The sequence below is a fragment of the Saccopteryx bilineata genome, chromosome 4 (genome assembly GCF_036850765.1).
Source record: "Saccopteryx bilineata isolate mSacBil1 chromosome 4, mSacBil1_pri_phased_curated, whole genome shotgun sequence".
In the NCBI taxonomy this organism is placed as follows: Eukaryota; Metazoa; Chordata; class Mammalia; order Chiroptera; family Emballonuridae; genus Saccopteryx; species Saccopteryx bilineata.
Window position 1 is genome coordinate 286,586,418 of NC_089493.1, and position 21,174 is coordinate 286,607,591.

Consider the following 21,174-nt stretch of genomic DNA (forward strand, 5'->3'; position numbering starts at 1 on the left):
GAGATATTCTTATCAGGCAGGGCATTCCAAGAGTTTAGAGGTCACCTCTTAAGAACCAGGGGCAAAATTAATCCTTTGCCAGATATCGCCTCCTAAAGTTGTTGTGAAGTTTCAATGAGTTAATTCAAGGAAAGTGCTTAGGACAAGGCCAGACACTGTATAAGGACCAGCTATTATTAGCAGAACTATCTTTGTCTTGTTATCCATAGATATAACTATAATCCCTTTAAAAGAAACATGATAATGATAATTTCTCATTATTAATGTTTTGTTTTTGTTCTTGTTTTCTTCCTGCATGGGAGCCATCAGCAAAATAGTCAACTTTCAGGTCCTGGCCGGTTTGCTCAGTGGTAGAGCATCGGCCTGGCGTGCAGGAGTCCCGGGTTCGATTCCCGGCCAGGGCACACAGGAGAAGCACCCATCTGCTTCTCCACCCCTCCCCCTCTCCTTCCTCTCTGTCTCTCTCTTCCCCTCCCTCAGCCAAGGCTCCATTGACGCAAAGTTGGCCCAGGTGCTGAGTATAGCTCCATGGCCTCCACCTCAGGTGCTAGAATGGCTCTGGTTATAATGGAGCAACGCCCCAGATGGGCAGAGCATCGCCCCCTGGTGGGCATGCCAGGTAGATCCCAGTTGGGCACATGCGGGAATCTGTCTCTCTGACTCCCTGCTCTCACTTCAGGAAAAAAAAAAAGTCAACTTTCAGTGTTTGGCTTAAAGGAGTCTAGTCTAGATAGTGCTCAGAAATTTTTCTGAATAAAGCCAAATACTTTTTCTTAGGGCCACACCCTCTTTCTCACCTCTCTATAGTTGGAGTACCACATCTCTGTTTGAAATACTCAAGGAATCCTTTACAAAGCCCACATGGCTCATGAAATATTACTTACAAAATATTATAAAAATCTTGGGGTGAGGGGTTTGGACAGAGACTCCCTAGAACCTGAAGTCCTCAAATGTTTTTTAAAGCAGTAGAACCCCTTTCTAAAAAGTGGTATATCCAGCCGAATCCCAGTAAGTCAAACAGACAAAAGGGAAAGCTGCTAAGACTGAGGAAGAGGGGCTGGAGTCCACGCGTCTGGCCCTCTCTGAGACTCCTGGGGGCTCCTGAGCTTTCCTGTAGAACCCAGAGGCCCTTGAAACACAGCTTGAAAAGCACTGGGGAATCTAAGTGTATCCACGGGGCATCCCCACAGTTTTAAATATCTGAGAAACATTAAACCTTATCAGCTACCGTTTCTGAAATTGGGTACAGGAAGCAACATTAGGTTGATCCACCGACATATTTCTGGACTCACCCTTTCGGCAGATATAGATATACTTTTTTTACTTTAAAGTTAGTATGTAATATCTACCATTTTTCTTTCTTGCATTGGAAAAAGGGCTGGAACCAGGAATAAGCTGGAACCGAGTTAATGAGAGCTGATTGATAAATTTTCAGGAATTTTTTTGCAAGCTGTGAGTGCTTGAAATTGGCCACGGTGGGAGTATTTACACCATGAAAATTGGCCAAGGCTACAAATCAGTGTTTTTATACTTTGTTTTTTCCTGGGAGCCAGTTTTCTAGCATACCCTGGCTGGGGTCTATGTGCTAGTCTTCCGTTCCTGCCTGCCCTTTGTCCTGTGTGGTGTAGCAGCTGTTGTGCTGGATTCTGGCCAGACTTTCCTGGGACCCTTTGCCAGCGTGCCCACTCTGGTCCTACCTTGCCCAGCTTAGAGGCTTTTCTGGGCCTGGCATTCCGTTCCAGTACTCACATGATCTCTGCTGGCGTCCGAGCCCTGACGGCACTGGTGAGGGGGAGGGGTTTGGATCATGAGCCTGGAGCGGAGGAAGAGATGATGAGATTTATAGATTTGCAATAACCACTCCTCTCCCTCTCTTTGGGCAGCTTGGCTGAGAACCAGATCAGTAACAAAGGGGCCAAAGCTCTGGCCAGATCCCTCCTTGTAAACAGAAGTCTGACTACTCTAGAGTAAGTACAACACCGAAGGCCAGTCTTTCACCGTTCAGACAGGGGGCGCTTGCGAGTCGTCTTGTGAAGTCACTTTGACCACACTCTCCCCTGGGTGGGCTGGAAGAACAGCTGAGAAAACAGTTATGGTTCCTGCTCAGCCATTCAGACTCACCCAGGAAGCACCAGCATTTTGGCCCTGACCTGGTGCTATCCTTCTCCTCTCCATTCTTGGCCCAAGCCCACTCGTCCATCAGATCCTGTTTTCTTCTCCTCATCACATAGGGCTGCCTTAGGAAATTCCTTGTTTGCCTACATAAAAATCTCTGTCCTGCTTCCACCCAACATGAAATCCTAAGCTCATACATTCTGTTCAGGATGCAGAGTTAAAGATCAGTGTAACTTCTGTTCCTCCTTCCTTCCCCGGGACCTGGATGGAAGGTCACGGTTCCTCTCTCCTCCTTCCACCAGCCTCCGCGGTAACTCCATCGGACCTCAGGGGGCCAAGGCGCTGGCAGATGCTCTGAAGATCAACCGTACTCTGGCCTCCCTGAGGTATATGTCACCTGCTTCCCCCTGCAGAGGGACCAAAAAACCTTGTCAGGTGCCACCCATGGAGTGGGAGGTGATTCAAAATGCAGCCATGAGATAGCAGCTCCCGCCATGGATTCCACAGGATCTTGTATCCTGAGCAAGTTTCCAGGTTTCAGCTCCTCCCTGGTTATCGTGCTTGTTTATGGCCTGAGCAGGGGGTAGAGGTATGTAGAGGGGGAGGGGCAAAATGATCTATGAGGAAAACCTCTTGTCCTCCGTGAGTGAGAAATCCCCGAGACCATGGCGTCAGAATGTTTCCCTGAGGTGTTTTCCAAGACCTCGAAGCCCGACCTCCGGAAGGGTCTCGTGGTAGGCTGTGGTTTGCTGGGCTCCATTTCGGGCCCTTGGTTGTATCCGTCCTTAGTTGAATGTGCACCACCATTTTGTTTTGTTTTGTTTCCATTTGTTTATATAGAAGTGAAATTCACACAAAACTCACTATTTTGAGGCGTGCAGTTCAGTGGCACAAAATACACCCACAACTGAGCAGCTATCACCTCCAGCAACCACCAATTTGCTTTCTGCTCAATGGTGTAGCCTATTCTGGATATTTCACATAAATGGAAGCATGCAGTAGGACCTTTAGTGCCTGTCTTCTGTCACATAACTTGTGTTCCAACTTTATCCACCTATCTACCTTTGAGCATTTATCAGTTCATTCCATTTTAAGGCTGACTAATATTAACGGGCACGTAGGTTGTTTGCACTGTTTGGCAGCGTGAATGATGTTGCCGCACACATTTGTGTACAGCATTTGAGTACGTGTTTTTAATTCTTTCAGGGAGATGCCCAGTAGTGGAGTTTGCGGGTCACATGGTAACTCTGTGTTTAAACTTTTGAGGAACTGCCAGTCTGTTTTCTACAGTGGCCACACCATTTTACATTCCCACCAACAGTGGACGAGAGTTCCAATTTCTCTACCTCCATGACAACACGTGGGTGCTGTGACTTGTACCTGTAATTAGGATTTTGGATGACGTAGCTAGATCACCATGGGCATGTTGGCCCCAGTCAGCAGGCAGGTGCTCAGAGACCCAGAGGGGAGCCTGAGGCTAGAGCAGCAGAGGAAAGGACCAATGGTTCCCTAGTTCCTGTGTGGTGGGCACTGAGGGCACGCAGTGGTCACAACTCCTTCTCTTGCCTGACCAGGCTGTGGCACAGTGGATAGAGCATCAGCCTGGGATGCTGAGGACCCAGGTTCAAAACCTGGAGGTTGCCGGCTTGAGTGTGGGGCTGCCAGCTTGCATGTGGGATCATAGACATGACCCCATGGTCGCTGGCTTGAGCCCAAAGGTCACTGACTTGAAGCTCAACGTTGCTGGCTTGAGTAAAAGGGTCACTCGCTCTGCTGGAGCCCCCCAGTCAAGGCACATATTAGAAGCAATCAATGAACAACTAAGGTGCCGCAATGAAGAATTGATGCTTCTCATCTCTCTCCCTTCCTGTCTGTCTGTCCCTGTCTGTCTGTCTGTCTCTCTCTAGCTAAAAGAAGATAAAAACAAAACAAAACTGCCCCCCCGCTTGGGCACTGGTGACACTGTGGTGATGGTTCCGACCACCACTGGGTGCCCTCGTGTGCTCCATCAGTGACGCAGCTCTTTCTTGCCTCCACAGCCTGCAGAGCAACAGAATCAGTGACGATGGCGCCAGGTCCATGGCCGAGGCTGTGGCAGCCAACCGGACCCTCTCTGTGGTTCAGTGAGTGGACGTGCTGGCCTCCCCTCCGCGTTCTCTCATCTCCTCCTCCAGGGGCCTCTCTACCTGTTTTCTGCAAGGAGGGCTGGGTGGGGCAAGGTCCTGAGGCTTTCTGGCCTGTATTATTATTATTTTTTTAGAGAGAGGAAGAGGGAGAAATTGAGGGAGAGAGAAAGAGAAAAAGAGAGATAGGAAGGGAGAGAGATGAGACGCATCAACTCATAGTTGCAGCACTTTAGTTGTTCATTAATTCAGTGGTCCCCAATCTTTTTTGGGCCACGGACTGGTTTAATGTCAGAAAATATTTTCACAGACCGGCCTTTAGGGTGGGACGGATAAATGTATCACGTGACCGAGACAAGCGTAAAGAGTGAGTCTTAGACGGATGTAAGAGGGAATCTGGTCTTTTTATTTATTTATTTTTTTATTTTATTTTATTTTTTTTACAGAGACAGCAAGAGAGTCAGAGAGAGGGATAGATAGGAACAGACAGACAGGAACAGAGAGAGATGAGAAGCATCAATTATTAGTTTTTCGTTGCGCATTGCGACACCTTAGTTGTTCATTGATTGCTTTCTCATATGTGCCTTGACCATGGGCCTTCAGCAGACCGAGTAACCCCTTGCTCAAGCCAGCGACCTTGGGTCCAAACTGGTGAGTTTTTTGCTCAAACCAGATGAGTCCTCACTCAAGCTGGGGACCTCGCGGTCTCGAACCTGGGTCCTCTGCATCCCAGTCCGATGCTCTATCCACTGCGCCACCACCTGGTCAGGCGAATCTGGTCATTTTTTAAAAATAAAACATCGTTCAGACTTAAATAGAAATAAAATGGAAATAATGTAAGTTATTTATTCTTTCTCTGCGGACCGGTACCAAATGGCCCACGGACCGGTACCAAATGGCTCATGGACCAAATGGTCCATGGCCTGGGGGTTGGGGACCACTGCATTAATTGCTTCCAATTTTTGCCTTGATGGGGGGGCTCCAGCTGAGTCAGTGACCCCTTGCTCAAGCCAGGGATCTTGGGATCATATCTATGATCCTGCACTTAAGCCTACAAGTCCATGCTTCAGATGGCAACTTTCGGGTTTCCAACTGGGTCCTCCGCGTCCTGGGTTGACGCTCCAACCACTGCGCCACCAGATGGTCAAGGTACTTTCTGCCCTGTCTTAATGGCCCCTAGAAAACTTTATGTCCATTGCTTTTCCAGAGAACAGGTGTTGGGCAAAATATTAAAAATGAAGCTTCTTGCCAATCCATAAAATCCTCTCCACAAACATGAGAAAGAAAAAACCAGCTTATTATATGGTAAGCATTCAACTAGACTGTAATGTGGATCATAGGTAACCCACTGATGAGATTGCCAAGACAGAAAGAATTCACACCTCTTTCCACAGCCAACAGCTAGAACCCATTACATACGTGCTTTCTCTCATCCAAGTACTAACCAGGCCCGACCCTGCTTAGTTTCCGAGACATGTTTTTAAGATAAACAACAACTTGGTGGCACGGTGGATAAAGCATTGACCTGGCATGCTGAGGTCACCAGTTGGAAACCCCAGGCTTGCCCAGTCAGGGCACCTATGAGAAGCGACTACTACGAGTTGATGCTTCCCGTCCCTTCCCCTCTTTCTCTCTCTGAAATCAATGAATAAAACTTTAAACAACAACAACAACAAAAATCTTGTCCTCGATTAAGAGGACTGGAGAGCACTGTTTGTCACATGCAGTTCATTCTAAATTAGCCTGGCAGTTGGGGAAGCCATCTGTGTCTGCTAATTGCTTTCAGCCAAAGGAAAGTTAAAACCTCTTATCTTAGGACAGGAAGGCACTTACAATTAGGAGGTTGCTGGATATCATCAGTATCTACTGGTCACTGCTTTCCAGTTTCTGACAAGAGAGGGCCCTTGCCTCTTACTCTCCACGTAATGTCAGTCTCTGGGCCTCACTTTGGCGACAATCGGCAGCCCGTTCCAGGTGCCCCTCCTCCCATGCTGTCATTCATGAGGCCAGCACATGGCACTCAGTAGTCTCTGACCTCTCACCACGAGTCAGAGTATCTTCGGCTTGGGAACGGCTGTGACCAGCTTGGCTGCAGGACCCTCTCTTCTCCCACAGGCTGCAGAAGAACACCATCGGCCCCGCGGGAGCCCAGCGGATGGCAGAGGCCCTGAAACAAAACAGGAGTCTGAAGGAGCTCATGTGAGAAATGCAGAAGGGGCAAATTGGCATCCTCAGTGATTAAAACCCTTTGAGTAGTGAGTTTTTTTTCATGCTCGCTGACCCCCGGGAGTGAGTTTTTCAAAAGATGAAATTAGTTCTAGTTACAGTTTTATTCACTTAAAATCATGCTCGTTTGATAACCAATTTATGGAAACAACAAGGACATACATTTGCCTTTTTTTAATGTTGCCTTACACATGTCTGATCGTTCTCTGGGTGGTCAGGAGGCACGAGGAGGTACAGGAACAATCATACTACTCTCAGGGTTAATACAATGCCCAGCACATCACAAATATTTATGAGCATGGGGATGGGTGGATGGATAGATGGATGGGTGGATGGGTGAATGGATGGGTGAATGGATGGGTGGATGGGTGAATGGATGGGTGGATGGGTGAATGGATGGGTGGATGGGTGAATGGATGGGTGGATGGGTGGATGGGTGAATGGATGGGTGGATGGATGGGTGGATAGGTGGATGGGTGGATGGGTGGATGGATGGGTGGGTGGATGGATGGGTGGATGGGTAGATGGATGGGTGGATGGGTAGATGGATGGGTAGGTGGGTGGGTGGGTGGATGGATGGGTGAATGGATGGACAGATGGATGAATATATGGGTGCAGGATAGCTGGCTTTGGACTCCAAAGCACTGGACCAGGAGAATGGAGACCCAGATTCCCAGGACTGAGTGAGCCATGACTGTCTCAGGCTCACATTTACTGCCTTCTCAGCTGGCAGAAGAAAACATTTCCTAGCCACCTTCACATAAAGAATCACAAACAATTGTCACTACAGAATTGGTCCTGCCCCCTGGCCTTTACCCCCTGCCAGGGAGCCAAGAAAGACTTTGCTACCTTGATCTCTTACAGGAAGCAGGAGGTCACTAATAGACTCAAGCAGGAGAAACCATGTCCTGGCACCTTTGAGACAACAGACAGCCCTCCCCTAGGCCCTTCCCTGCCCAGCTGCTGCCGGAGGCCGGCTCACCCATGCCCCATCTCTTGCAGGTTCTCCAGTAACAGCATTGGTGATGGAGGTGCCACGGCCCTAGCCGGGGCTCTGAAGGTGAACCAGGGCCTGGAGAGCCTGGAGTGAGTCAGCTTGATCACCCTCCAGGGGTGGCTGTGGGCAGGGGTTGGCTTCCCCCAACTCCTCTCTGGTTCCCCGTTCAAAGGGTGGGGGGGGTCTGGAGGAAGGCTCTCAGTCAGGGCCACTTTCCTGCCGGAACCCAACCCACCACCAGCCCTGGGCACACTAGGATCTCGGTGTCTCTCACTTCATGCCCACCCCACTTGACCCACCCTACTATACCAGCTCCACTTCCCTGGACAATTGGGTTTGGTATTGGTTCTGGAGTTTTCAGAGCGACAACAACTACTGAGAGCCCTTTAGAAGTTGGCGCAGGTAACTAAAGAGGGAGTCAGCTGCAGGGGCCGTGGTGTGGGGTCGGGGAGCTCGGCGCTGCCCCCTTACTGGGGACAGCTGTGCCCCTTTCTCCGGGGGCTGCAGACACAGCACATGCCCCTCTCAGAGGCTGTTCGGAACCATCCAGACCCAGGCAGAGTCTGAACTTGGGGGCTGGTTGTACTGGCCCCGCCTGCCCTGCCCTAGCAGGGGCTGGGACGTGGGGGATGGGAGAGGAAAGAGGAGTGATAAAAGTACCAGGTGGGGTGGCACCTGCCTCAGGAATCCCCAGCTCCCTGCTGAACTCAGTGCTTCGGCGGGACCGTGGCTCTCTCCGGGTCCTGAGACAGCCTCACCGAATGTGCCCCCTCTTCTGTCTGTAGCCTGCAGAGCAATTCCATCAGTGACGCGGGAGTGGCAGCACTGACGGGGGCCCTCGGTGCCAACCGAACCCTCCTCAGCCTCAAGTAAGTCCCAGCCTCCCTCGAAAACAGGTATGGACTTCGGGACTGGGAAGAAGAGGCTGGCGCTGGGACGCCCACACCTGACCCCGTGGGCTGGTTACAGTGAAGACCTGTGGTTGGGCAGCTTGGTACTGGAGCTGGCATCCTGCCCGCTTCCTGCTCGCGGAGGGCAGGGCCGCTGGGGCCCGCAGCTGGCCGCTCCTGCTGCTCCCTGCATGTACACAAGTCCTTAGGCACCCAGGCCTGCCCACCTGCCTGCTCCTCCCAACAGAGGGCCCACTGTCCCATTCTCCTCACTGTCCTACCGGTGACAGGCCCGAAGGGGAGACCCTGGCTCGCTCAGCTCCAGAACCCGGGCTTGCTGGAGGCACACGCCACTCCCAGCTCGCTCAGGAAGGCGGTCCCCCCGAAGGTCCTCTGGTTCTGTACGCCCGTCTGCCCGGGCCAGTCTGCCCGTCCCCCGTCTGCCCGGGCCCGTCTGCCTGGAGGCCTCAGCTGCCCGGGCAGCAGCTCAGGGCTCTTCTCTCTCCTCAGCCTGAGAGAAAACTCCATCAGCCAGGACGGAGCCCGGCACCTGGCGCGAGCTCTCTGCGAGAACAGCACCCTGGAGAACCTGGAGTACGTGGGCTGGGGGGCAGGCTGCGCTCCCCAAGGCCCTTCCATGCCCAGGCCTCGGCCCTGCAGGCGCAGGGGCTGACGGCCCAGGCCGTGGTCACTCCTGCCGCTGTGAAATGCTGAAAGGGGTCTGGCTGGGAGGAGGCAGCATGGCCCCTGGCCCCTGGCGACTCTGGCACAAACAAGTCTCCCGCTCTCGTGTCATAAATCACACGAGGATGAAGACAGTGGTGACTCCGCCTGGCCCCCACCCCGTCCCATAGCAACGCACGAGCGTGTGGAAGGGGCCACATCGTGGGGGGCGGCACAGCACAGGGCTCAGGAGCGAACCCGAGCACCTCTGCCGCCTCCTGGGCAGTGACCTATCACAGGCCCTCACCGGCTGAGGCTGAGCCCACTCCCCAGGGGGGTGTCAGAATTGGTTACGACAGCCCAGGGCACAGGCCCGGCACACGCAGGTGCTCCGTAAGCACGTGCGAGGCTGCCCTAGTGGACGGGATGAGCCCTTGGGCTGGAGGACAGCGGTCTGGATTCCTGGGGGCAGGATGGGGCATCCTGGCCGGCTTCTGCTCACTTGCTCCTGTTCCCCTCCCCCCAGCCTGACAGCCAACCTCCTCCACGACCAGGGTGCCCAGGCCATCGCAGTGGCAGTGAGAGAAAATCACACCCTCCTGACCCTTCAGTGAGTCCTGGGTGCCCCCCACCCCCTCCCCTGCAGAGCTGCAAGGACAAGCTGACACAGGAGGCCGAGTCCAGCTTTGGGCATCCCCCACACGGTCTCGGGGGCCTCCGGCAGGCTGCAAGTGGCCCTGCCCTCTGCTCTGCTTCCTGAGGTTGATCCTCGGAGAGGTCAATGGTGGGAGGTGGGTACCCACTGCTGTGCCTCCGTGTCACGTGCTTTAGGCAGGGGCCATCTGGAGTCTTTATTTGAGCCTGTCCCTGTGCCCCCCCCACCCCAACCAGAGAGTAAAAGCTGACTCCTTGGGACTAAAGGTGCAGAGGGTTTCAGTTCTGCCCATCAGTGGTCCTTCTAGATTCTAGAATCTAGAATCCGCCCTGCGGGGACCCCATTCCCTGGTGTCAGACTCTCCTGGGAGAAGCCCCCTCTTTCAGAAGCCCCGGGATGTCCTGGGCTGCCCTGGGCCACTAGTCATGTGGTCTGTGTCTGCCTAGCCTGCAATGGAACTTCATCCAAGCCGGTGCCGCCAAGGCCCTGGGACAAGCACTACAGTTCAACAGGAGCCTGACCAGCCTCGAGTAAGTGGGGCCCCCTGGGGGCCAAGGAGCAGGGGAGTCGGAAACCTCAGCTCCCACCAGGCGCAGGGCTCCCGCCCGCAGCACACAGCCGCCTCTGCCCTGAGGCCTGTGCCACGCTTCCATCACCATCTACTTCTCAAAGAAATCACAGCTTTATTGAGAAATAATCTACCCATTTAAGGTGTATTGATTCACTGATTTTTTTTTGTTTTTGTTTTTTTACACAGAGAGTCAGAGAGAGGGACAGACAGGGACAGACAGGAATGGAGAGAGATGAGAAGCATCAATCATTAGTTTTTTGTTACGACACCTTAGTTGTTCATTGATTGCTTTCTCATATGTGCCTTGACCACGGGCCTTCAGCAGACCGAGTAACCCCTTGCTCAAGCCAGCGACCTTGGGTCCAAGCTGCTCAGCTTTGCTCAAACCAGATGAGCCCATGCTCACGCTGGTGACCTCAGGGGTCTCGAACCTGGGTCCTCCGCGTCCCAGTCCAACGCTCTATCCGCTGCACCATCACCCGGTCAGGCAATTCACTGGTTTCTAGTATGATATATTCACAGCTGTGCAACCATTACCACCATCAAATTTAGAACATTTCTATCACCCTCAAAGAAAACCCAGATCCATCACCAGTCAGTCCCCGCTCCAAAGAGGAGGTTCTAGGCAACCGCTAACTTACCGTCTCTATAATTTACCTATTCTTGACATTTCATATAATGAAATCATACAATATGTGGTCCTTTGAGTCAGGCTACTTTTTTTCAATATAATGTTTTCAAGGTTCAACCACATCATAACACTTCATTCCTTTTTACGACTAATACCACTGTATGGAGGGACCACATTCTGTTTAACCTTCCATCTGCTGTTGCACATCTGGGCTGTTTCCACGTTTTGGTTCTTAGGAACAGTGCTGCTGTGAACATCCATGTCCAAGTTTCTGTGCAGACACGTATGCTTTCGGTTCTCCTGTGTATACACCGGGGACTGGAACTGCTGGGTCAAAAGGCAACTCTAACCTTTCCTGAGTTTCATCTGCTTTTCATCCTGACTGCTTCTCTCTCAGCGTCCAGCCATCTGTCTCTGGGTGGTTCTGTTTGACTCTGAAATAGTGGTGCTCCCCAGTTGTCCCAGGCTGTTTTCCCTTGACCAGCATTGCTTCTGGAAGCTCCCCTCCCCTCCCCTCCCAGGCTTTGCAGTCCTGATGGCCCCACATCTGAATCCGACTTCTCTCCTGAGCTCCAGACCTACGTGTCCACTGTCCATTCTGTCCCTCCCCATGGGTCTCACCGGCACTTCACATTACCCAACGACCTCCCGCATGAGCCGGCTTCTTGGTTCCCCATCATACGAACAGACCCAGCCCACCGTGAAAAGTGGAAACACTGTCATCGCTCTTTCCCAAGTCCTGTCGATGCATGTCCGAGTCCTGTTGATTCTCCTCCCCGTATCTGAGCCTCACGGCCACTGTACAAGCCACCAGCATCACTCACCTGCGTCACTGCAGCAACCTCTACATCCAGTCCACCTTCTGCTGGCCAAGATCTTTCCAGAATGCGAATCTGTCCCTGTCCTGGTGAGAGGTTTCAATGGCTGCCCAGTGCCTACCGAGTGCAGTCCAACCTTTAGCGTGGCTTCTAGGCCCCCAAACATCTGCTTCCTTATGCCTCCTCAGCCTTGTCTCACACTCTAGGGACTTGACTCAGTTTCTCTGGGTTCCTTAGATGGGCCAGGCCCTCTTCGCTACCGCTTAGCCTGTCTAGACCCATTTCTCTGGGTAGTCCGTGGGATCACACTGCAGCCCCGCTTGGCTTGTAGTGACTGCTCATTTAATCACATCTCCCCACCTGAGTTCCAAAAAGGCAGAGCCGGCCTTGCCGGCACACAATATACTCAAATGTCATTTATTTATTTATTTATTTATTTTTACAGAGTCAGAGAGAGGGACAGACAGGGACAGACAGACAGGAACGGAGAGATGAGAAGCATCAATCATTAGTTTTTCATTGCGCATTGCAACACCTTAATTGTTCATTGATTACTTTCTCATATGTGCCTTGACCACAGGCCTTCAGCAGACCGAGGAACCCCTTGCTTAAGCCAGCAACCTCGGGCTCAAGCTGGTGAGCTTTTGCTCAAACCAGATGAGCCCTCGCTCAAGCTGGTGACCTCGGGGTCTCGAACCTGGGTCCTCAGCATCCCAGTCCGACGCTCTATTCACTGTGCCACTGCCCGGTCAGGCTTAAACATCTTTTAAATTATTAATGCAAGCTAGCAAGAGTGGCCTGAGGATAGGGGGCTTTTAGTTTTCTAGTTGGTTTTTTTTTTTCTTTTCTTTTTTTTTTTTTTTTTTACAGAGGCAGAGATAGACAGGGACAGACAGACAGGAATGGAGAGAGATGAGAAGCATCAATCATTAGTTTTTCGTTGCGCATTGCAACTTCTTAGTTGTTCATTGATTGCTTTCTCATATGTGCCTTGACCGCGGGCCTTCAGCAGACCGAGTAACCCCTTGCTGGAGTCAGTGACCTTGGGCTCAAGCCAGTGAGCTTGGGTTCAATCTGGTGGGCTTTTTGCTCAAACCAGATGAGCCCGCGCTCAAGCTGGAGACCTCGGGGTCTTGAACCTGGGTCCTTCCACATCCCAGTTTGATGCTCTATCCACTGCGCCACGACCTGGTCAGGCTCTAGTTGGTTTTGAAAAACATGCGCTTTATGTCCCAAGCCCTCGCTGACAGTGCTTCCATGTATCCTTTTTCTTGATTGCCTCTGATGGCCCAGAATCGTGCAGACCCCAGACTCCTCTGCACATTAATTAGGAGGCCATGGGACTACAGTGGCCACACAGGGTGACCCGGGAGTATCATCGGTGTGTGTGTGTGGTTTGAATTAAACAGAAGGTCCAAGCTCAGCATGTCAAGCTAGAGAGCCGGACCTATGCCCTGTGTGCCCAGGGGGCACTCTGTGTGTTCAGTTTACAGGAGAACGCCATTGGGGACGAAGGTGCCTGTGCTGTGGCCAGTGCACTGAAGGCCAACACAGCCCTCACTGCTCTCTAGTAAGTCCCAATGTGCGCGGCAGCCGGGAATGGACCCTTCCCCGTCCTTCCATACAAAAACCTGTTTGTTTCCCAACCAAGGAACGTGTATCTCTTTTCCTAATGTTAGCCACCTGGCAGGGAAAAGGGTGTCCAGATCAGCCCTGCTCCCGCAGTTCTAACAAGATTTAGGGGTACAAGAAGCGTTTCCCTGCTAACTCTCCAGACTACCTCTACTTCCCGTACCCGCAGTATCTAGACAAGTCCTAGGCAGCAGACGGTGCAGGTGCAAGATGCACTGTTCTTTGGACAGATCACAGGCCAACAATTTTTAGTGCGATCTTCAGCACTTTCAGTCCTAGGTCAAGGGTTGTGAAAACAAAGGGCGACTATGAATGGAAGCGGGGCTCAGGGCCGGGGTGAGGGCTGGAGAGCCTGCCTGTCGGCCAGGCTGTGGCTGCGGCTGCATTGACAGCGTCTCCTCCTACAGTCTCCAGGTGGCCTCCATTCGAGCACCGGGGGCCCAGGCCCTGGGGGAGGCCCTGGCTGTGAACAGAACCTTGGAGATTCTCGAGTAAGTAGCCCAACTCCCAGCTAAAGTCTCTTGCCTAAAGAAACCAAGCCGTTGATTCAAGATGAACAGATATTGAGAATTAAGTGTCAACTTACATCTAACTCAAATCATTTAAGTATCTTCACTTAGAGCAAGCATGCCCCAGATCCCCCACTCCTACGTCACCCCTTTTCCTTGGGAGTCACTTTGTTGGCCCTCCTTTCCCCGAGTACCCGCCCTTCTTGGTCTTGCCCAAGCTGAACATGTCATGAGGTCCTGTTTAGGACTCCGTGGGGTGGTCTGTGTCCTCTGATCTCCATCTTTGAGATCCAGGAGTTTGGGGGCCTCGAGCTCTGCGGGGCTTTCAGGCATGTCCAGGTCACCCCTGCTCCTGCGGCGCTGTGATGCCGAACACACAGGGGCTGCTGGATGGAGTGTTGTCACCTCTGTCTCGGCCCAGCTCCCCCTTTGGAACGGAAAAGGAGAATGAAGGCTCCCACAAACCACCCAGGTTGGGCCGGCTCAGCCCGTCCTGGGTGCCCTTCTTGCTCCCCAGAGCCAAACTCAGTCCTGTGCCCAGGAATGGGGAAGGGGCACCCTGACACCCTCAGCTGCCCAGCCCACACTCATCCGCAGAGGTATCATTTCCACCTCTTAGCTGTCTCTCTTCTTACAGCTTAAGAGGAAACGCCATTGGGGTAGCTGGAGCCAAAGCCCTGGCAAATGCCCTGAAGGTCAACTCAAGCCTCCGAAGACTCAAGTGAGTGGTTGTTGAGCCCTGTCTGCACCCAGAACACACTTCTTCGCTGGAGCCGGAACCTCCCCCCTGGGAGAAGATGCTTTTGATTTCTTCTGTAGCTTCTTCCTTTTGAATAGAAAAAGTTCAGATTATTCTGGTTATTATAGTCTATATATGGTGGATGGGCTTGTTCATTCTGCCTAGCTTAAGTCAGAGGTAAATCACTTAACATCTACAATTTTTGGTCTATATCCTCCCTGGCCCTTGGATGGGACACCCTGGCTCCCATCTGAGACTGCAGTGGGGGTTAAACGCCACCGCGCTGTCGCTATGGCACTTGTGGACAAATCAGCTCCAGAACGGCCCCCCGCCCCAACAGAATGCAGTGTTGCTACCTGGGATGTATTCTTCTGTCCTGAATGGCTCACTGTGGTGTCTCCTTCTTTTCTCTGCCTAGTCTTCAAGAGAATTCCTTGGGGATGGATGGGGTGATATGCATTGCCACCGCCCTGTCTGGAAACCACAGGATCCAGCATATCAAGTGAGTGGGGCTCAGCAGGACCTGCCCATTCCTGTCATTCTCTCTCACCCTTAGAACTGCTCCCAGGTCGGGCCCTACCTTCAGCCCAAGTCTCAGAGCCAGCCAACTCCCAGGTCCCTCCGCAGCTGTGGGGAAAACCTGGGTGTTAGAGAGTCATTCAAAGCCTTGTCCATGGGAGGGGCCCCGGGAGCACAAAGGTTTCACCCAGAGCTCTGAATTCCCTGCAGTGAGCCTCCTGCTCTTTACTACAGAGAGCCAGTAGGCCTCCAGTCCTTCAGCCAAGTTCTCAACTTGTTCCACTCCTTCTCTTCCAGTCTCCAGGGAAACCACATTGGCGAATCTGGTGCCAGGATGATCTCAGAGGCTATCAAGTCCAATGCTCCCTCGTGCACTGTTGAAATGTGAGCAAAGCAAGTTCCTGGTGGACTGGGCAAGTGGACGGGCAGAGACGCAGCTGGAAGCCTCCAAACAAAACGACCACTTTCCAGGGTGACTTCCTGTGATCTCACAATGACGCTGACCTGCACGTGAGCTGGTACCCTGCAAAGAGGTAGGAAAGATGCTGCCAGAGGTCACGAGCACCTCCCCTGGCCCAGGGTCTGTCTAGGCAGGGTGAGACGGACACTTCGGTATGGCACACAGAGGAGAGGGTCTCTCCCCAAGGGACCCAGGACTTAGGCCCTACGCCCGGCAAGTAAGAAGCTGGTCTGAGCTTATTCATACATTGGGGTCTTCATGCATCTCCCCCCAACGTTTGTTTTATTACTTCCTTTTTCCACTCATCTGGTTAAAATCGATCCCCTTCCTCTGAAATGAGTAGCCATATTCCGGCCCATTTTGAGTATCAATGTGGCAATGTTGATAGAGAGGACCTCTCTTTTCCCAAGAAGAAAAGAAAGTTTTAGAAGTATGATCCTTAAAGATATGGGGAAAAAAATGGGAATTTTTTGAAGAAAAATAAAGGCTTAAAAAAAAAAAAAAGAAAAAGGCTTTATTTACAGAATTCTGAAGACAGAAATGAAAAAAAAATTTTCCCCCAAGGTTTCTGCCATTCTTTTATCCATTATAAAATCTCAGAGGCACGGATTATGTCTGGCACACTATCAACAGCACATTAAATGTCGATGCCTTAATGTTATTTCATATTGGGCTTCCAAAGCACTACTCTGGCTACAGCTTCCCCCAGAAGGCTAGACACACTGAGCTTCTGTGTGGCATAAATTCCCTCCGATGTCTGTGTTGAAAGAGTTAAGATCCCAAATGGATACCAAATAAGCAAGGAAGATGCTTATAAAGATTATAAATTATCATTTCAAAATTTGAACAGGAAGCACTGTTGTTCCAAATGTTTCTTTAAAAATGAGTATTCAGGCAAGACTCATCACGGGTCACTAAAACCATGGATGAAAGCCAACTGAGGAAGAAGATATCCACAGTCTCAAAATATCACCCCACTAAGGGTATTTAGAAGGTATCTTACAGAAATCTTATAAATGTTGTCTTAACAAAGTGATTAAATTTAATGTCACCAATAGTGGGACACATGGACATGAGACCCAGACGTGAGGCTCTGAGAAGGACATATCACTGATGTAGTTTTCTTGCCAAAAAAGGTTTACCTGAATCTAATCATGAAGAAAACTAAGGGGCATTCTGTAAAAAACAAAAACAAAAACTAGACTGACCTCTTCAAAAATGTGAATGTCATGAAAAATAAAAAAGGCTGGGGACTGTTTTAAACTGAAGGAAATTAAAGAGACATAACTTAATGCAAGATTTTCGACTGGATCCAAGACTGGAGGGAATAAAATCAGCCATAAAACACATTATTTGGAAATTGATGACATTTGACCACGGGTCATATGTAGTATTTATTGGATTATTTTTTTAAAGATATTTTTGCTGGGTATCGTCCGTTTTTCTTTTGGCACTTTCAAGATGTTGCTATGTACAGTCTTCTGGTTTGCAGTTTCTGGCTGAACTGAGAACTCAACAGAAGAAAAGCTGCAGTAGCTAAATCCTGAAGAAAGCTGTGCCATGCAGGAACCTGGCACTGGAGAAACTGGGAGGTCAGAGCAGCGGAGAAAGTGTGCTCTCAGGGACTGTGAGAGCCCGCTCCACTAGAATTGGAAGGAAAGCCCCTACTTCCTCCAGAGTCTCTCCTGCACCCTCTACTGACAAGTCTAAACATCTTGCTGGCTGACAAAGGAGAGATTACAAACGATAGCACCATTACAACAGAGCAGGCCAAAAGGTGGATTTGGAGCAGAGACAATAAACTAATAAATCAGCACAGTGAAATTTGTCTTTTTTTTTTCCCCCAGGGGAGCAGTTTCTATTGCTATGTCTTCTGGATCAGTAATTTTTTTATGCAGTGTCTGATCTCTTAATGCCAGTTTGTATGGTTTCATCTCATTCTTTTTACTCTCTCGTTTTGTTTGAGGCTTTCTTAATATTGTCCATTTCTTTAGATTTTCCATATCTCGCCTTAATATACTCATGTTTTACGCTACCACCTGACTATATGAAATATAGTTATAACTGTTAAATGTCGTTTTCTACTAATTTTATTACCGATCATTTCTGGGTCATTTTATATAGGTACCTGGTAATTTTTTTTTACAGTGAGAAAAAATTTTAATTGACTTTTAGGGAGAGAAAAGGAGAGGGGAGAGAAAGAGAGATCAATTTGTTGCTTCACTTATTTATTCTTCCATTAATTCTTGTCTGTGCCCTGACCAGGGATTAAACCTACAATCTTGGCGTATCAGGATGACACTCTAACCAACTGAGCTACCTGGCCAGGGCTACAGTGAAAATGTTTTATATTTAGGATTAGCCAGCTGGACTCGATTTAGATGATCTCAATTGTATTGGCAATATCCAAAGCAGCCTAGTCAGGAGCCAGCAGAACATATGCTTTCTTCTCTCCATCAGGCCTGATTAAGTTGATATTGGCCTCGTCAGTACCACAGAGCTTCACAGCTTGTTTGATCTGCTTCCTGTTGGCCTCACCGTCCACAATGAACCCAAGTGCACTGTAATCTCTGCTTCTTCACGGCTGACGGGCAGTCGGGGGAGCTTGAGGATGGCAGTGGCTGAGCGTGTTCCTCCCAGGGTGCTCTCCGAGGGTATCTGGGCTGCCTTCAGAGCTGCAGTGTCCTCATGCCTTGTATTTTTTTACTGGACACCAGACATTGGGAATTTTCTTTCTGGATGCTATTTTTATATTCCTTAAAATACTCTTGAGCTTTATTCTGGAACAGAATTACTTAGAAACACTTGGATAAATACTTGATTTTAAGCTTCGTTAGCCAGGATCAGCCATCCTTTATTCTAAGGTTATTTTGGCCCATCTTCTGAGAAAATGCCTCAGTGCTCTGGGCCCAAGTCAAGAAAACAGTTTGGGGCATATTTACAATAGACACTATAGAAATCCAGGTGTAGGCTCTGGCAGGTTGGCTCAGTGGTAGAGCATTGGCCTGGTGTACAGGAGTCCCGGATTTGATTCCCAGTCAGGGCACACAAGAGAAGCGCCCATCTGCTTCTCTACCCCTCCCCCTCTCCTTCTTCTCTGTCTCTCTTCCCTTCCCGCAGCGAGGCTCCATTGGAGCAAAGTTGGCCCGGGTTCTGAGGATGGCTCCATGGCCTCTGCCTCAGGTGCTAGAATGGCTCCAGTTGCAACAGAGCAACGCTTCAGATGGGCAGAGCATCGCCCCTAGTGGGCTTGCTGGGTGGATCCCGGTCAGGCATATGCGGGAGCCTGTCTCTCTACTTAAAAAAAAAAAAAAAAAAAGATACAGTGACTCTTTTGCATCTGAGAGGCCATGGCGTCTGAGGTGGTTAGCAGGGCCCCCAAACACACCTATTTCTCATTTAGCTTATTGTTTCAGACATGACACATCTCAACTAACTGATGAATTAACTGAGTGTTGAATGTTTTACAAAAGGGGTAATCTCATACATAAAATTTAGGAAAAGATAGAAATAACTGTCACATGGTGTCCTAAAGTTTACACGTACCGTATTAACCTGTGAACTTCCTTCAAGTAAGTATTAGTTATCGGTGCAAATAAAATAATTATACTCTCAAGTAAAAATTATTTAATAATAAAAAAATACGGTAGTAAGTACACTTAAGAAAAGTAACTTCAGAAGCCTTGACTCTATAATTGAAAAACAAAAACTGTTTTGTGCTTTCAAAAAAAGACAAACAAAAAACACCACCTGTCACTTCTCTTCACAATGGAAAATTCTAGTGTTACTCCATCTGAATCCATTCTGGTTTATTTTTTAAGTCAGAAACGCAAATCTGTACTGACACTTTTTCTTAATTTGCTTTCCTAAGAAGGAACGTTACCGTCTGAGAGAAAATGGATTATTTATCATCTGGAGCATCCTCTGTTGCCTGATTTTCAAGGCTTACTTTCATTCAGAAAATTTTAGTAAAATACAGTTAAAGCTTGGTATTGTGAGCATGCAGAAGAAAAAAAAGACTAAAAAATGAAATAAAGGCTAGAATTAAAAGCCTTTAAATTGTACAAGTGATTAATAGTCCGATACTAATTCGTAAAATGAGTCCTTGTACGCAGTTCCAGCCCCAGATTTGTCCTACTGACTCTTAGATGATATATGTGACAATAATCAAAACTCATACAGAAACTTAGTGTATTTCTCCTTGAGATCTTGTCCTATGGATGTGAATCCCTAGGAATACACGCATTTCCCAAGTTTCAGGAGATAAACAAGGCCGGAACAGATCATCTTTGGGTGTGTTCAGGTTCTTGTTTAAGCCTCACGGAGTAACACATAGGAGGCTAAAGCAAAAACAGGTCATACCTTCATGAACAGTGAGTCCAGATGGTTGAGTGAACCAAGCATGCTTCCTTCCTAACCTTCTAAATTACCATTTACCTACAGTCTGAGGGTTTTCATCTGCACGGGTGCCTTGGTAAGAAGGTCAGAAGTCATTGTCACTGTCCTCCAGGGGCTCAGGTTTCCGGACCCTTCGACTGGGTCTGGCTGGAGAGAGAGCAATGCTCTCATCTTCCAAATCGTCGTCGTCTTCATCATCTTCCAGGTCAATCTCACTGTCCTCGGAGTCTTCCTATGGGAAAAAGACAGCAAATACAATTGAGGGTCTCATCTCATTCCTGACACCGTGTTGGCAAGACCCTGCCTCACTATTTTACTAGTAGTTCAAAAACTAGCAACAGAGTAGCAGTCAGGCTGTGGCGACATAAAAATGGACCTACATCTAGATATCGCTGGCTGGCATATAGAGATCAATGTATCTTCTAACTGGTAACCTTCAAATACGAACATGCCATCAAGGTTGGAGCCGTAGGGGCTGGCCATCCCACTGATGTCTCGGGAACACCAGACCTGCCCCAAGGCTCACTGGATGCTGCTTTGCTCCTGGTGGCCCAGAGCCACCAATGCGTAGCAAGGAGAGAGGGGGCTTGGAGAGAGGGGAGGAGAGCTTATTTTGTTTTTTGATAAATAGGGGATGGCAAGCCACACAGGAAACAGGTGTAAAGAGCAAAATAAAAGAAACACTCTCCATCATCTAGATCTAGGGTGACCATCTGAGGATGGTTCCTTGGCCTCGGCCCCAGGCGCTAGAGTGGCCTTGGCTGCGGGAGGGGAAGAGAGAGACAGAGAGGAAGGAGAGGGGGAGGGGTGGATTCTCTGCTTCTCTAAAGACATTTTCTGTGTGTTTAAGGCTGCCTTCTCTGTGCATCTTGCCCAGCACACCTGAGTGACCTCTTCCTCCTGTGAATTTCTGACAGTACACACTGCTGGTACTAAATAAACGGACCTTTTGTACAAGAACATTAAGGCCCATGCTCCCTCTCTGTGTAGCCACTAGTGCCACACGGTAGACACACATGACATTCAACCTGATGGGGAGCTCTGTGATTGGTGTCAGTCTTGTCACCCTCTGCCTCCTGGGACTCACATTACTGCCAGGGACCACAACGAAGAAGACAGGCCCTGAGTGATGGATGGAAGAGGCTGAGAGCTGGAGCCAGCAGGGCCCCTTGTGTCCCCACTCCGTTTACTTTCCAGTCATTATGCACTTAATGATGTTCAGCCTCCC

The 21,174-nt window shown here is 49.8% G+C and overlaps 2 protein-coding genes across 7 annotated transcripts in view; one reads left to right on the forward strand and one right to left on the reverse strand.

Moving 5' to 3' along the window:
• Positions 1–18,979, forward strand: part of NLRC3 (NLR family CARD domain containing 3) — a 30,826-nt gene extending 11,847 nt beyond the window's left edge. For all 3 annotated transcript variants that reach the window (XM_066275088.1, XM_066275089.1, XM_066275090.1), the window contains 14 exons: positions 1,884–1,967; positions 2,418–2,501; positions 4,155–4,238; positions 6,354–6,437; positions 7,467–7,550; positions 8,247–8,330; positions 8,862–8,945; positions 9,541–9,624; positions 10,116–10,199; positions 13,176–13,259; positions 13,729–13,812; positions 14,468–14,551; positions 14,988–15,071; positions 15,386–18,979. In XM_066275088.1, the coding sequence (XP_066131185.1) occupies positions 1,884–1,967; positions 2,418–2,501; positions 4,155–4,238; positions 6,354–6,437; positions 7,467–7,550; positions 8,247–8,330; positions 8,862–8,945; positions 9,541–9,624; positions 10,116–10,199; positions 13,176–13,259; positions 13,729–13,812; positions 14,468–14,551; positions 14,988–15,071; positions 15,386–15,476 (1,183 nt within the window). In that variant the 3' untranslated portion in view covers positions 15,477–18,979. The remainder of the gene's footprint in view (positions 1–1,883; positions 1,968–2,417; positions 2,502–4,154; positions 4,239–6,353; positions 6,438–7,466; positions 7,551–8,246; positions 8,331–8,861; positions 8,946–9,540; positions 9,625–10,115; positions 10,200–13,175; positions 13,260–13,728; positions 13,813–14,467; positions 14,552–14,987; positions 15,072–15,385) is intronic.
• A 183-nt stretch (positions 18,980–19,162) lies between these two features.
• CLUAP1 (clusterin associated protein 1) overlaps positions 19,163–21,174 on the reverse strand; it is a 41,264-nt gene continuing 39,252 nt past the window's right edge. The window contains exon 11 of one of the 4 annotated variants that reach the window (XM_066275093.1): positions 19,163–20,178. In XM_066275093.1, the coding sequence (XP_066131190.1) occupies positions 20,032–20,178 (147 nt within the window). In that variant the 3' untranslated portion in view covers positions 19,163–20,031. The remainder of the gene's footprint in view (positions 20,179–21,174) is intronic. The other 3 variants (XM_066275092.1, XM_066275095.1, XM_066275094.1) reach the window with 3 other exon arrangements.